General features: G+C 37.2%; 1 protein-coding gene across 12 annotated transcripts in view; it reads right to left on the reverse strand.

Moving 5' to 3' along the window:
- The window catches only part of CCDC34 (coiled-coil domain containing 34), a 92,605-nt gene that overhangs the window by 70,786 nt on the left and 6,908 nt on the right, over positions 1-14,911 (reverse strand). For 10 of the 12 annotated variants that reach the window (XM_054724585.1, XM_054724584.1, XM_054724582.1 and 7 more), the window contains exons 3-5: positions 6,452-6,559; positions 1,288-1,446; positions 665-806 (exon numbers count right to left, since the gene is read on the reverse strand). In XM_054724585.1, the coding sequence (XP_054580560.1) occupies positions 665-806; positions 1,288-1,446; positions 6,452-6,559 (409 nt within the window). Of the gene's footprint in view, positions 1-664; positions 850-1,286; positions 1,447-6,451; positions 6,560-14,911 lie in introns of those variants that run through there. The other 2 variants (XM_054724587.1, XM_054724588.1) reach the window with 2 other exon arrangements.

A 14,911-nucleotide genomic window follows, 5' to 3' on the forward strand; every position in this document is an offset into this window, starting at 1 on the left:
CCGTTTAAGGCTTTATAATCCAAAAAAAACATGAAAATGTAACTTGTTTCTTTTTTAAAAATTTTTATTGTTGAAAGTATTACATATGTCTTCCTTTCCCCCCCATTGTCCCCTTCTAGTCCACACCTGCCCCCCACCCCAGGTCTTCACCACACTATTGTCTGTGTCCATGGGTTATGCATTTTGCATATAAATTCTTTGATTAATCTCTTCCCACCCACTCCTACCCTTCCCCTCTGATATTCAATAGTCTGTTCCATGCTTCTATGTCTCTGGATCTATTTTGTTCATCAATTTACTTTGTTCACTAGATTCTACGTATGAGTGAGATCATGTGATACTTGTCTTTCTCAGACTGGCTTATTTCACTTAGCACAATACTCTCCAGGTCCCTCCATGCTATCTCAAAGGATAAGAGATCCTTCTCTTTTACTTTGCAGTTTTGCAACTATTGCCTTTAAAATATATCTAATTTATAGAGAATGACAACAAATTTGTAGTATTCCACAGGAACATGGTGTATTATAATATAATCTTCCAGAAAATAGTGATTTGAAAGAAAAATGATTTTTACACATTTCTATTTCTGTCAAGAGAAAAGATAATGTATAATATTTACTTCTGCAAGTCATATTTATGTAAGCCACATAACATAAAAACCAACCTGTAAGTTTTCCATTGGCATAACCATAGCTTTTTGCAGCTGGACGAGGTTTTTTTTTTGAATTTTCCAACCATTCCTTAAACTTTCTTTCTGCTATTTCTTTCTTTTCCTGTAATTCAGCTTGACGTTGTTTTTCTTTTTCCTTAAAATGACAAGACCGAAGAATCTCCAGGAATATTCTGTAACTAAATATTGTACTGACTTTTCCCCAGCAGCTTCCCACCCCAATGGCTTACTGATGATAAATATTAAATATTTCTCTAATTTGAGAGCAAAATTTAACATGATCAGGGATATGGTATAAAGACATCAAACCCAAGAAGAAAAAAGCAATTTGCTGTTTTAAAATAGAATAGTAATTTACAATGTAATAAAAGTACCACCAAAATTTAGCATTAACAATGATAAAAAGTTTGAACCTAACTGAAAAAATATCAACAGGCTTATTAACATTTCTCAACCTAAGAAAACCACAAATGCATAATCATTTCTGAAGCTTAAGCATAGTATAATAAGTAGGGATAGCTTCATGTATTTATTTTATGCTAAGATAGTGCCAATTTTCTATTAGAAACTTATTATACAACAAACACCAAAGTAATGTATTCTAACTGGTTAAATACCTTTTCTTTCTTCTTCTTCTCACATTCTTCAGCATTTTTTTTCTTTAACCATTCTTGATATTTTTCTTTTGCTTTTTCTTGCAAATGTTCTTTCTCCAGTTCCTTTGCTGCTTTTGCTTCCATTTCTTTATTAATTTTTTGTTTCCTTTCTTTCCTTTTCTTAAATAAAAGTAAAGGAATTTTAATTGGAATGTTTGTAATTATCCTCATATGAGGATGGAGTATTATCTACAGTAATCTTCTAAATTTGTGTTATTTCTTAAAATAGGTGGTAACATAGTAGTTGACACTTACATGGCTTGTGAAAATATATAACATACCTGCAATTACCTGGTCAATTTTAGTTAACCAACTCGGCTGTAAGATTAATTATGGCAGTAATAAAGATCTTGTTCACCAAAGTATACTCAGAGCTTGAGACAGTGCTGAGTAAACAGTACATGCTCAATAAAGATTTGAATAAATTAGTGAACAGAAATTACAACCTGTTAGATTGCCTTGAATGTTTGTTTTTTTAATGGATGTTTACCCTCTAAAATAGGAGCCACAAATGTACACATTCTTGGACAGTTTGACAATATGAATACTTGGATAAATCTTCACCATTAGTGAGTTACAGAGAACAAATAACATTTGGCCCATTAAATATTGCTATAGGGGCACATACAGACAAATCTTTGGCTATGTAATTCTATGTAAGACCAGAAGTTAGCAAACTATGGCCTGAAGGCCAAATATGGTCCACCTGTGACCTGTCACCTGTGACCTGTCACCTGTATTTTTAAATGAAGTTTTATTGAAACGTGGCTACACCCATTTATTTACATATTTATTGTCTATGCTGCTTTTGTACCACAAAGTCTAAGGAAATAAATTTCTGTTGTTTCATACTCAGCCTGTGGTGTTTTGTTATGGCAGCCCTAGTAGGCTAACACAATAAATAAGCTTATAAAAAGACGCTAAATATCATTGGATCTCAGGGAAATGAAAATTAAATGACAATGACGTATCACTGCATATTGACTGAAATGACTTAAAATGAAACAGACTGACAATGTAATGTTTGGCAAGGATGTGATGCAATTGGGATTTTCATACAATAGTGGTGGGAATGTAAAATGATACAAGCACTTTAAAAAACAGTTTGGCAATTTCTTATAAAGTTAAACACATACTTACCACACAACCCAGCAATTCAGTTCCTAGGCATTTACCCAAGATAAATGAAAACAAATGTCTACAAAAAGACTTGCACATAAGTTGTCATAGAATTTTATTCATAATACCCCAAACCAACTGTACATCAACTAGTGAATGGATAAACGATTTGTGGTATTCCACAGAGTAGAATACTACTCAGCGATAAAAAGGAACGATCTTAATACATAGAACAGGGAATTTTAAAAACAGAAGAGTACACCTTCTTTGATCCCATTTATATAAAATTCTAGAAAAGACAAATCTAATCTGCAGGGACAGAAAGCAGACTAATGGCTTCCTTGGAGCTGGGACTGGCTGGGGGTGGGGAGCAGGAAATGAATGCAAAGTGGCACAAGGGAACTATCGGAGTGATGGAAATGTCCTGTGTCTTGACTGTGCTGCTGGTTATACAGGAACATACATGTTTGTCAAACTTCAAATCGGCATATTTTGTTGTACATAAATTATAGCTCAAAGAAGATTTTAACACACCAGACAGACTCTCCATAGGATTAAAGTAGAGGAGAGAGAATGGAATACCTTCAGTTAGCACAAGGAGAGCAGAGCCGGCACACAGGGAGGTGCTGAGGGAGAGGCCAGCCACTAAATGGCTTCAGCTTTTCCGGCATTCCAGTTCTATTCCACACAGAGCACAACAAACAGTAAATCTTCCCTTTGCAAAGATGGAGCCCTGAAAGAACCTCTGCTTCTTGAAACTGAAGGAAACTAACAAAACAACTGGCTAAGGTTTCTGAATCCCTACGCTGGTTCCTTTAGTACCTGGCACATAGTAAAAGTGTAGAATGCATGAAGGATACACAGATAACAGTGTTACCAATCATACGCTTTGTTGACCCAGGTTAATTTAATTTCTTACATTAAAAAAATCAGTTTCATGTTTTAGAAAATTAAAAATAATTTCATTTTTACATAACTTTTGAAACCATGAAGGTAAAGACCCTTATACAAAATATGTGATAACATACTGCAAAAACAAATCTAAAAGAACGAATTAGTATGGCAACATAAATGCAAGAGTATCCGATGAGATAAGCCATTTATTTGAAACAGATTTAACAATTTACAGTCATAGTATAAGAAACTAGCTTTGCTAATGGATACATAAATCCCTTTTGTCTGGTTTTTTGATAGAACACAGTGAAATGACTTAGAGAAAATAACGCCACAGATCCAGCTAAAATGTGAATGAGGCTGGAGGCAGCAGAGGACCACACACCATGAAATGTAAACAGAGGAGGAAAAAGCTAGATGCCAGACAGAAAGAGAAGAACCAGGAGAGCAGTCTTTACAAACAGAGGTAAATGTAACTAAGACTGAAATAAGAAATCTGATAGGTTTTAAAGGAAAAAGAAATTTGAGTAATCAGTTATTTCTTAACATGCACAAGACTTCTGCAGAATAAGTAAACTCAATTTCTCAGGGTTCCTTTGTGAACTATTCCCAACCTTGTGGAATCCTGCTTTCAATAATTAGTGATTGATGTCAGGGCATGCCATTTCCCTCCAGAAGAAAAAATTTTTCTCAAATAATTGGATTAGATCTACTGCCACTAATTAACACAGAGAATATATCATCTCTCAGCAGTATCTTACATTCTTAGACAAACAACAACTATGTTTGATTGGCATGGTAAAATGAGCTTAATGGAGTTAGAAGATAAGAGAAGCTTTTAGAGGAGAGAGCATGCTATTATTGTATACATGTAAAACTCTTTTATTTTTCAGTTATTTCAAAAAAGTATCACCCAAAGCCTGGTAATGGTCATATAGACTTGTTTTGATTTTGGCACTGATTCACAACAAACTCTTTCTTGTTGTATTATGGAATGATGCTAAATTAATTATAATCAAGATATACTTCTAAAGTAAAGAACAAATACATTTATGGCTAAAACACATATATGTCTAGCCAATTTCCTTCTTATTATACCTGGAGGAAGAAAGCTATATCATCTTCAATTTGCTGAAATGATTTACTAGGTACTCTACTAATATCACTGGGCATTATAACAATATTTAAGGACAAAAACTTAGGATTAAAAATTTTAAACTTTGCCCTACAATTTAAATATTTAACTAAATTCTTAAAATTGGACTATTATTTAAAAAGCAGTATCAATCTACATATTCACAAGATAACAAACTGACAAGTATTTACAAAATTTTTAACTTGTGATCCAATACAAGATTGTATTAAAATTGAAAGATAGCCGAAACCGGTTTGGCTCAGTGGATAGAGCATCGGCCTGCGGACTGAAAGGTCCCAGGTTCGATTCTGGTCAAGGGCATGTACCTTGGTTGCGGCACAGCCCCAGTAGGGGGTGTGCAAGAGGCAGCTGATCGATGTTTCTCTCTCATCGATGTTTCTAACTCTCTATCCCTCTCTCTTCCTCTCTGTAAAAAATCAATAAAATATATTTTAAAAAAAATTGAAAGATAATACCATTCATTCATTCGTTCATTTATTCATTCCAACAACAAAAGTCTACTGTAATTATAAAGCATTATATTAGATATTGTGATGAATTAAAAATATAAACATTAATTCCTACCCTTAAGTCTTAAAATTACCAAGAAAATTAAGATATGTACACAATACAAAATAGCATAAAATATATAATAACACAACATATACATGACAAAGTGATAAATGTGAACAGGATTCAGGAAGGAGTTTCTAGCATCTGATCAGCGAATGATTCCTGTAAGAGGAAGTGCTTTGAGTTGGATAATGAAGGGAAAGGTAAGGTGGGGGATATAATGAGATTCCAAGCTGATAAAATATCATAAAAAAATGAAGTGAGAAACAGAAGAAAAATGTCCTTAGCATTTCTCATGAACACATCCCTGGCGCCTGGACAGTACAGTCCAAAGCTCAAAATTTCTCTGAAATCTATCATATCAAATTTACATTCTCTTCCATTAAGTATCTGTGCTTGCTTTACAAAAAAAAAAAAATTTTCCTCTCAAAATTTTCCAGTGAAACTAATACTCCAAGAAGATTGGCTATGCGAATCCTGGGTATACTCCCAAAAGAACACCAGTAAGAATCAAGGAAACCACCCGCAGGGGGATCTTTCCCCCTCCCCACGTGGGAGTCTGTACTTGTTCTTCAATAAATTTCCACCTTTGCTATAAAAAACAGGCAGAAGACATGGCACCAAGGGCAGAGAGAAGGTCTTTAACCGGCCAGGCCAGAATTGTTAAAACGGTATACAGAAGACAGTGAGGAATCACAAAAAAATATATTTTGAATTGGGAAATGACATTTAACTGTTTCAGCAAGATTAATCTGCCAGGAACTCAGAGTATGGATTCATTCCTTCAACAAATATCTATTGTGTCAGATACTGATTTAGCTGCTAGAGAACTGGACAAAAAAGAAGCAAAAATCGATGCCCTTATGGAGTTTACATTCCAATATGGGAAAATAAACAAACAACACAAGTTGAAAGATGTAATGAGACCAGACTGGAAGAGATTACAACAGGAGTGACTGTAAAGGAAAGGAAGGGATGACGACAAATGACAGAAGAATTCTGATTATTCCAGGTGACTGAGATGACAGCAGTACCAATAACAGTATTCGAGCAGTTAGGAGAATGGTTCTATCGAAGGAGAATGGGCAAAAATGGGTTGTTTTAGATTTGCAGGCTCAGAGGTGAAACCAACCATAAGTCGGAAATTCAGGACCCCAGGAGGTCAGGTGTAGAGGTACAGACTTCATGATTACCTGGAGGCCACATGTGGGAAAAGGGAGAGAAGCAGAGAGCAAAGGGCGGAAGACAGAAACTTCATAAATGTCCATGAGGGTAGGAAAAAAAAGCAGGTCAGAAAAGAAAGAATCTAAGAGAAAATAAGAAAAACCTAGGCAATGAGGAGTCACAGGAAGAACACTTAGCAAAAGAGATGTCAGGATGTATGAGTGCAATTTTTCTCCTCACCTGTTCATTCTTTTTCTGAACCCATTCCTTGTGCTTTTCTTCAGCAATTATCTTTCTTTTTTCACGTTCTTCCTTTTCTTTTATTTTTTCTAGCTGTTGAGTTAATTCCTGTGAATTTTATTCAAACAAAAGGCAACTTATAATAGAAGTACTCAAATCACATATTTTTTAAAAGGTTGAGGTTAACCAAATTAAACAAGGACATAGTTTCCTTTATAGAAAATACACCATTAGTAACAATAACTTACTTAAGTAACTAGTCTATGATGAAAAAAAAAAAACCATTGGTAAAAAGTATAAGTCATTTTTTAGAAATGCAAATAATTGCTTGGCAGCAAAACACTAGTTTCTTAGACTAAACTTCAGCTAAATTACCCTCATTGAAATCAACTTTCCCACACATAAATTTTGGCATCACTGTACACTCTTGGCAGAAGCTCAAGGGAATTGCAACTTTTTTTACAGTTATAAAAAGCTTCCAGATTCTTGAGGAAGATAAAGAATAGGAATTAAATAATCCCTAATTTTAAAATTTTAATTCAGTCATACAGAAGGCATTCGATTTTCTTTAGGGGGAAAAAAATCAAGATTTTTCCTCACTCATTTTATAGCTGCTGGAGTGTAACACAACACCACATTCATATCCCATAGGCCTTGCTGTCACTGGAATCTACACGTTTGGGCATTTACTCAGGAGAAAGAATGTGGAAGGTATGGCCAAATAAAACTACAAGCTCAGTGCCACCAGTCTGTCACTCATCAGTTAAATTACTGCATTAGTTGAGAATGCTGTTCAAACTAGACTCCTAGGACCCTACTACCATAATTATTAGTTATTTTTCTTCTCTCTCCTTAGATAATAATAATCAGATACTTTTATATATCTTCCACTGGACCTCATTCCTCTTTCCCTCCCTCCCTTTCCCAAAGACCTATCTACCTGAGCATGAGTGGGAGTGGAAAGGACAAGTTTGCAGCTCTCAGACAGTTCCAGTGTGTTACATGACATGAAGATAAAACCTGACACCAAGAAAATATGGTTTGCACTTTAGAACAACTGATGCACAGGATACCTGTCTTCATGCCCTAGCATCCTATAATTCCACTGCATAGAAAAGAATTGCCCTCACTCAATTCCAACTTTTAAACATCATACTCCCGACAGCCTCCAGAGCAAAACAGCCATCCTGGCTTTAAAAACATTCTTCATTACCTCTGCAGCTGCTATTCCTTGATTATTCACTTAATACATTTTTTTTATTGCGTGCCTACAATAGATAGCATGAACTGAGACACAGGGATGAAATTCCAGAAGTCTCTGAACTAATCTCCTATATACACACAAGAATTGAGTACTACATTGTAAGGTATGTGTAAGTTTCGAAAAAGGAAAAGAATGAAAGGGAAGATGAGAAGAGAAACATTGTAGGCCAGAGTAGTCAAATATGAGCACTATAAGAGAAACAGTGAGGAATTGGGCTTGACTAGAAAAGAGATTGGGGGTGATGGGCTGGTGTATGGTAACTAGGTGGGAAAAGCTCTTTTGAAACAAGCAGAGTAAACTGAACACTACGAAGCCAGAATACATGGCAAAGGGATGACTTAGAACTCAATGATAAAGGATAAAAACTGCATTACAAGGGTCAGAACTATTCTGAGGGAGACTGACTAGGAGGTTGTCACAGTATATGAGTTGTAAGGGAAAGGTATGGACTTGATGAGCAAGGAAATAAAAAGGGGAAAAACATGTATGTCTGTATGTATGTACATACGTGTGTGATACAGATCTAACAATCATATATCCAAAATTTCCCTATTTAGTCTTCAATTTTATTTTCAAGAAAAGTAATAATTTAAATATGTAAGTAAAGAATGATTGATTATATTTATGTACCCTTTTAATCTTCTTCATAAAAGTAAATTCAAAAATCAGAAAGAAAAATCAGACTTTGTGTTCCTATTTTATGGCTCACAAATTTTAGTTAATGTTGACATAAGAGTTAAAGATAAAGGAAGGGCCAAAAAGTATGCAGAAAATCCTACCCCTGACCCAGACAGTGCTCTAATCTCAGGATGTCCGCTCAAGTACTTTGCCCCCGCCAGAATACGCATCACATTTGGAGACAGAACCCTCCCTTCCGCAGCTGGCTCCAGCATTCCCACCCTGAATGCCTCCATCTGTCCCCACCAAGCAAGTCTCTTCTGGACATGGCTGGAGCCTTCTCTCTCAAGGCCCCTAGGTCGACTTCTGGTACACCACTGAACTGCAACAGGATTACAGCTATGTTCCCACAGAGTAAATGCTTGATTATAGAAAACCAAAATGCAAAGAGAATCCTACACAGCATTCTTATTTCAATAGTTTTGTCAACTTTCGAAGACTGGAGTTTACCACTGAACGTAACCATTACAAAAACTGACAGTTTTGAGTTTCAAAAATTCTGTGTCCCACCCTATTCACTAAGGGCTGATGAATGAAATAGCCAAAGGCAAACTGGGGGGAAAAGCCCTCGGATTATTCACAAACTGGATACTTTCTATAATTTAGATCAGATTGTACTAAAATGCTAAAGCAAATGTTAAAAATTAGAATTATAGGCCATAGAGAATTCACGGCAGTCTGTTAAAAAGAATTTTTTTTAAATAATAAAAATTTAAATAAAATTTATATGATCTACAAAACCAATGTTAGTTTTTCATAATACTAATATTCAACATTTATCATATTTATCATCTTAATTTTGATGGGTTAAAATAATTTAAATCAATCTTATAGAGATGTCTGAAACAAATCTAAATGTCTGTTACTGAAATCAAATATATGAGAAGGTATGTTCTTTTTAATAACCAACTATCCTTTAAATTTTCCTTTAAGTTATTAAGAAAAAAAATAAGAAAGCCAGGGTAAATTCAAAATTAAATACTAAATCTGACCCATTTATTTCTAAAATACATCTTAGTATTGTGGAAAAAACACTTATTAAATTGGAAGTCAAAAACTAGGATCCAATCCCATCTTAGCCACTAACTAAAAACCTTGGCAAAGTTACTTTCTGGCCCCTCATGTTTAACAGGGATCTGAGATGAATTGTTCCTTATACAAATTGTACTTTTAATGATAGGATTTATAAACAAATTAGAGAATGCAATAAATAAAAACAAAAATAAGGAAAGCATAACTTATAAAATAAAACAAAGAGAAAGGCATGAAAAGAACATGAATACCACAACAGCTCAAAATAAGCTTATAAGAAAGTGAGGAGTTGGCCCATAAGTTATATTACTGGCATGACTGATACAATAAGATTCGTGCTAAAATATTTTAATTGCTTTAGAGCTAAGTAATGATATAGAAGTTATAAGATACTAGTGGCCCGGTGCACGAAACTCGCACACATTAAAAGGGAATTAATTAGGAGAAACCAAGATCGCGGCATAGGTAAACACCTGAACTTGCCGCCTCGCACAACCACTTCAAAACTACAACTAAAAGACAAAACGGACATCATCCAGAACCACAGGAAGGCTGGCTAAGTGGAAATTCTACAACTAGAAGGGAAGAGAAAAGCACACTGTGACTCAGAGGAGCTGCGGAAGTAAAGTGCAGAGGTACGGAGGTGCGCACACGCGGAAAGGGCTGGCAACTGAGTACATGGCTGGCTTTTTCAAGCCGGAGGGAGACACAAGCTCCCAACTTCTCTGAACTCCAGTTCCCAGCAAGACTCTGGGGAACCAGACTCATATGGGGAGAAACTGGACTGTTTGGCAGGGCGGCTTTCTCTCAGAGGTGCTTGCAGCAATTACCAAGGGACAATGAGACCCGGGGGCCTCTTAGGGCAGGGCTGACGGTCAGCCGTTGCTGTTTGCTCCGCCCTGAGACTCCACCTCATCCAAGCTGTGTGCAGAGGTTTTTGAATATGAATGGCCTGCTCCTTTGAAATCTAAACTTACCTATCAAACTGCAGCTGAGTCAGAAAGACCCAGAACATCCAAAAGAAGGCCCAAGGCCCCACAGCAGCTTGCATTGCTTCATAGCTGGGCCTCATCTGGGCACCTCAAAAACCCAAGCAAAGAAGAGGAATCTGCAGATCTCTCTGTAGTTCCTGCTGGGTGGCCTCAGGCAGAGGCTAAATTATCACCTCCTTGGAAATCCAAGAGCCAGTGTACCCAGGGGTCAGAGTAGGACCATCCAGATTACAACTCCTCAAATCCATAAACAACACACTTGGGGGCAGACTCAGTGAGCACCAAAGCCCCACTGAAGCAAGTCTTGCCTCATAAGGGTGTCTCCAGCACAGAAGCTCTCCCAACGTAGACACAGCTGATCCTCACAGCCAACTGGCCTGGAGGTCAATTCCTCCCAGTGATACCAACAACAATCAAGTCTTAACTACAACAAGACTGTGCACACAGCCCACAAAGGGGTGCACCAAGAGTATCCACCTCAGGTAACTGGGGAGGCTGAGCCACTGGGCCCTATAGGACACCTAGCACACAAAGCCACTCTATCAACTCAGGGAAGCAGCGAAAATGCGGAGACAAAGAAACAGGTCACAAATGAAAGAAATGGAGGAAAGCAAACTATGGATATAGAGTTCAAAATCATGGTTATAAGGTTTTTCAAGAATTTTCTAGAAAAGGCCGATAAATTTAGTGAGACCCTTGAGGATATGAAAAAGGACCAACTAGAAATTAAGCATAAACTGACTGAACTAAAACATAATATACAGATCAACAGCAGACTAGTGATCACAAAAATCAAGTCAAAGATTTGAAATACAAAGAAGCAAAAAACACCCAACCAGAAAAGCAAAAAGAAAAAAGAATCCAAAAATATAAAGATAGTATAAGGAGCCTCTGGGACAGCTTCAAGTGTACCAACATCCGAATTATGGGGGTGCCAGAAGAAGAGAGAGAGCAAGATACTGAAAACCTATTTGAAGAAATAATGACAGAAAACTTCCCCCACCTGGTGAAAGAAATAGACTTACAAGTCCAGGAAGCGCAGAGAACCCCAGACAAAAGGAGTCCAAAGAGGACCACACCAAGACACATCATAATTAAAATGCCAAGAGCAAAAAACAGAGAGAGAATCTTACAAGCAGCAAGAGAAAAACAGTTATCTACCTACAAGGGAGCACCCATATGACTGTCAGCTGATTTCTCAACAGAAACTATGCAGGCGAGACGCGAGTGGCAAGAAATATTCAAAGTGATGAATAACAAGAATATATAACCAAGATTACTCTACCCAGCAAAGCTATCATTCAGAATTGAAGGTCAGATAAAGAGCTTCACAGACAAGAAAAAGCTAAAGGAGTTCATCACCACCAAACCAGTATTATATGAAATGCTGAAAGGTATTCTGTAAGAAGAGGAAGAAGAAAAAGGTAAAGATAAAAATTATGAACAACAAATTATCTATCAACAAGTGAATCTAAAAACCAAGTGAATAAAAAATCTGATGAACAGAATAATCTGGTGAATATAATAGAATTGGGCATAGAAAGGGAGTGGACTGACAATCCTTGGGGGGAAAGGGGTGTGGGGGGTGCGGGAAGAGACTGGAGAAAAATCATACACCTATGGGTGAGGATAGTGGGGGGGGGGGTAAGGGCACGGGGTGGGTGGGAACAGGGTGGAGGGGAGCTATTGGGCGGGGGGGGGAAGAGGAACAACTGTAATAATCTGAACAATAAATATTTTTTAAAAAAGGGAATTAATTACAGGAAATATTTTAATATTACTATTTGCCCTTTCTCTATAATAGAAGTGTCAGAGATGAAAGAAAATTAGTAAAATGTTTATGAAAATCTCCCTCCTGTCAGAGTCTGTGGTACGCTGCGGGACCTAGAGTCAAGTCCCTGCCCACCCGCGCGTGCCTTGAAATGAAATCTCATGAGACCCAGACCTGGCCGGCCTCACCCCCCATCAAGCCCTGCAGGGCGGGGGGTGTGGCCTCAGGTCCCCCGGCCTGGTGCCAGGGCGGGGGGGGCACGGCCTCAGGACCCCTGAGGTGCCGGGGTGCACGACCTCAGGTCCCCCGTCAAGCCCTGCCGGGTGGGGGGGGCGCAGCCTCAGGTCCCCCATCAAGCCCCACCGGGAAGGGGGGGCATAGCCTCAGGTCCCCGTCAAGCCCTGCCAGGCAGGGGGCGCGGCCTCAGGTCCCCTGGCTCCGGGGCAAGGGTGCAATGACCATTTGCATATTAGCTCTTTATTATATAGGATAAGAATTGCCAATACTAAATACATGAAAAGGTTTTAATCTTTCAACCAATTATACTCTGCTACATGCTTAATCAATGTGGTAGGGATTTTGTATTCATTATTTTAGTCTGCTCTCAAAACAAATCTTCAGTAGTTTATTATCTCATTTAACACAAAATAACAACTAACTTTTACTGAGTGCTTTCTGTATAGTAGGCCATTCCTTGATGTTCACTGAGTCCTCCTAACACAATCAAGTAAATACTGTTTTCCCCCTTTCACTGCTAAAGAAATCTAGGTGGAAAGAGATTAAGAATTTGCCCAAGGTCCAAGTTTTGAATCCAAGGACGGCTCAAGAATTTACATAACTTTTAAACACTCTACTATTGACTCTCTAACATTTGGCTTATAGATGAAGAGAATGAGGCTCAGAGAATCTAAGTAATTTTCTGAAGGCCACAGAGTTAAAATGGCAAGGCTAAAATTTCAGCCTTGTTCTGTGTGACTCCAAAGGCCAGGCTCCCTTATGAATTTAATTTCTTTTACTGTATGCTGACTCTAAAAATGACCTTCAGGTTCTTTTTTGTTAAATATGTTTTTATTGATTTTAATGAGAGGAAGGGAAAGGAATAGCGAGACAGAAACATTCATGAGAGAGAAGTATCAATTGGCTGCCTCCTCCACGCCCCGAATGGGAATTGAACCAGTGACCTTTTGGTTCATGGGTCGATGCTCAACCACTGAGCCACACCAGCCAGGCAGACTCCTTTTCCTAATGTAACAAGTGACTTCTAGTGAGGCTAGAGATAAACATAAATATCACAAACTAAACTCCACTTTACCACTGACTCACTAGAGCAATGTTTTCCAAACTGTGACTCTAAAACCAATTGAATGGGTTATAACAGGTCTTTAAAACAACCCCAAAAAGGCCTTGGCAGATGTGGCTCAGTTGATTGAGTGCTGTCCTATGTACTGAAAGGTTTCCAGTTGATTCCTGGTCGGTGCATATGCCTGGATTACAGGCTTGATTGATGTTATGCTCTCACATCAATGTTTCTCTCCTTCTCTCTCCTTTCTTCGCTCTCTAAAAATCAGTAAAAAAAGAAAAAAAAAATTTTAAGAATATAATAGGCTACCAGATTTTGCAAAAATTAAGATATTGTTTCAAATATGTATGTGTGTATGATATGAAGCAAAGTAGATTTCTCACCATGAACAAATATTTTGAAAACTACTGAACTAATTAATGGAGGGTCTGTGGTCTCAATAATACAAACTAATGCTGAAAATAAGTGAAAAAGTTTTAGTGAGGCTGTGAATAATAATATCAATAACAATAAAATAACACCAGCCCTTTTTATACTGTCTCATTTAATCCTCACAAAAAGCCTGTGACCCCTATTATTTTATCCTTATTGTACAGATAAGAAAATTGAATGAAGCATAAAGTTTAAGTAAGCCTGCCTTACATAAAACCATACGGTCTTTCTCAGACTCTGTGGCCTTCTAAGAGGAAACAAATATTACTGTGCACTTTTCCAGGCATAAATCTGTAGTTTAGAATACAAAGTATCATGAATAGGGAAAGAGCAGAAGGTACTGATTTCTACAATCATTTAAATCATGCCAAGCCTCCTGAGTTTCAAAACCGATGTGGAAAATTTATTCCAAGGAAGACCATGGAGGGCGAAGTTTTAGTTCCAATAATTTTTATGACAACATGATTACTAATAAACTTAAATATTCAACAACAGTGAATCCATTAACTATATCCTAATATATATTCAATAAATTTTAAATATATTTTAATAATCTTAGCCAGCCATTTAAAAATGACATTGTAAAAATATTTAATGATACTGAAATATATTAATAAATGAAACCAGTAGAAAAAAGCAGGTTACAAAAGTTTGCTCCTATTTCATTAAAAATGAGAAGTATCCCTCACCACTCAAATCTACTTGTTTTCTGTGATGGGAAAGGGAAGAATTCAGATAATGAGTCCAGATATGAAAAATACCAAATTACCAAATATATTTGGCTGCTAGGTTCTAAAGAACAAATAGTAAGAGCTGAAAGAATGAGGGATTCGTGTAAAAATGTAGCTCGATCATTTGAGCTTGGAGGTGAGAGTTCAGAGAGAAAATCACTAATACAGAAATATCCACAAGCAAGGCAGGGAAGCAGAGAGAAGCCGAAAACCTCCAAAAGCCCAGCAGATTCCAGTCTCTCAGCACAAACTCACTCTAG

This window comes from Eptesicus fuscus, chromosome 13 (assembly GCF_027574615.1).
Source record: "Eptesicus fuscus isolate TK198812 chromosome 13, DD_ASM_mEF_20220401, whole genome shotgun sequence".
Classification (NCBI taxonomy): domain Eukaryota; kingdom Metazoa; phylum Chordata; class Mammalia; order Chiroptera; family Vespertilionidae; genus Eptesicus; species Eptesicus fuscus.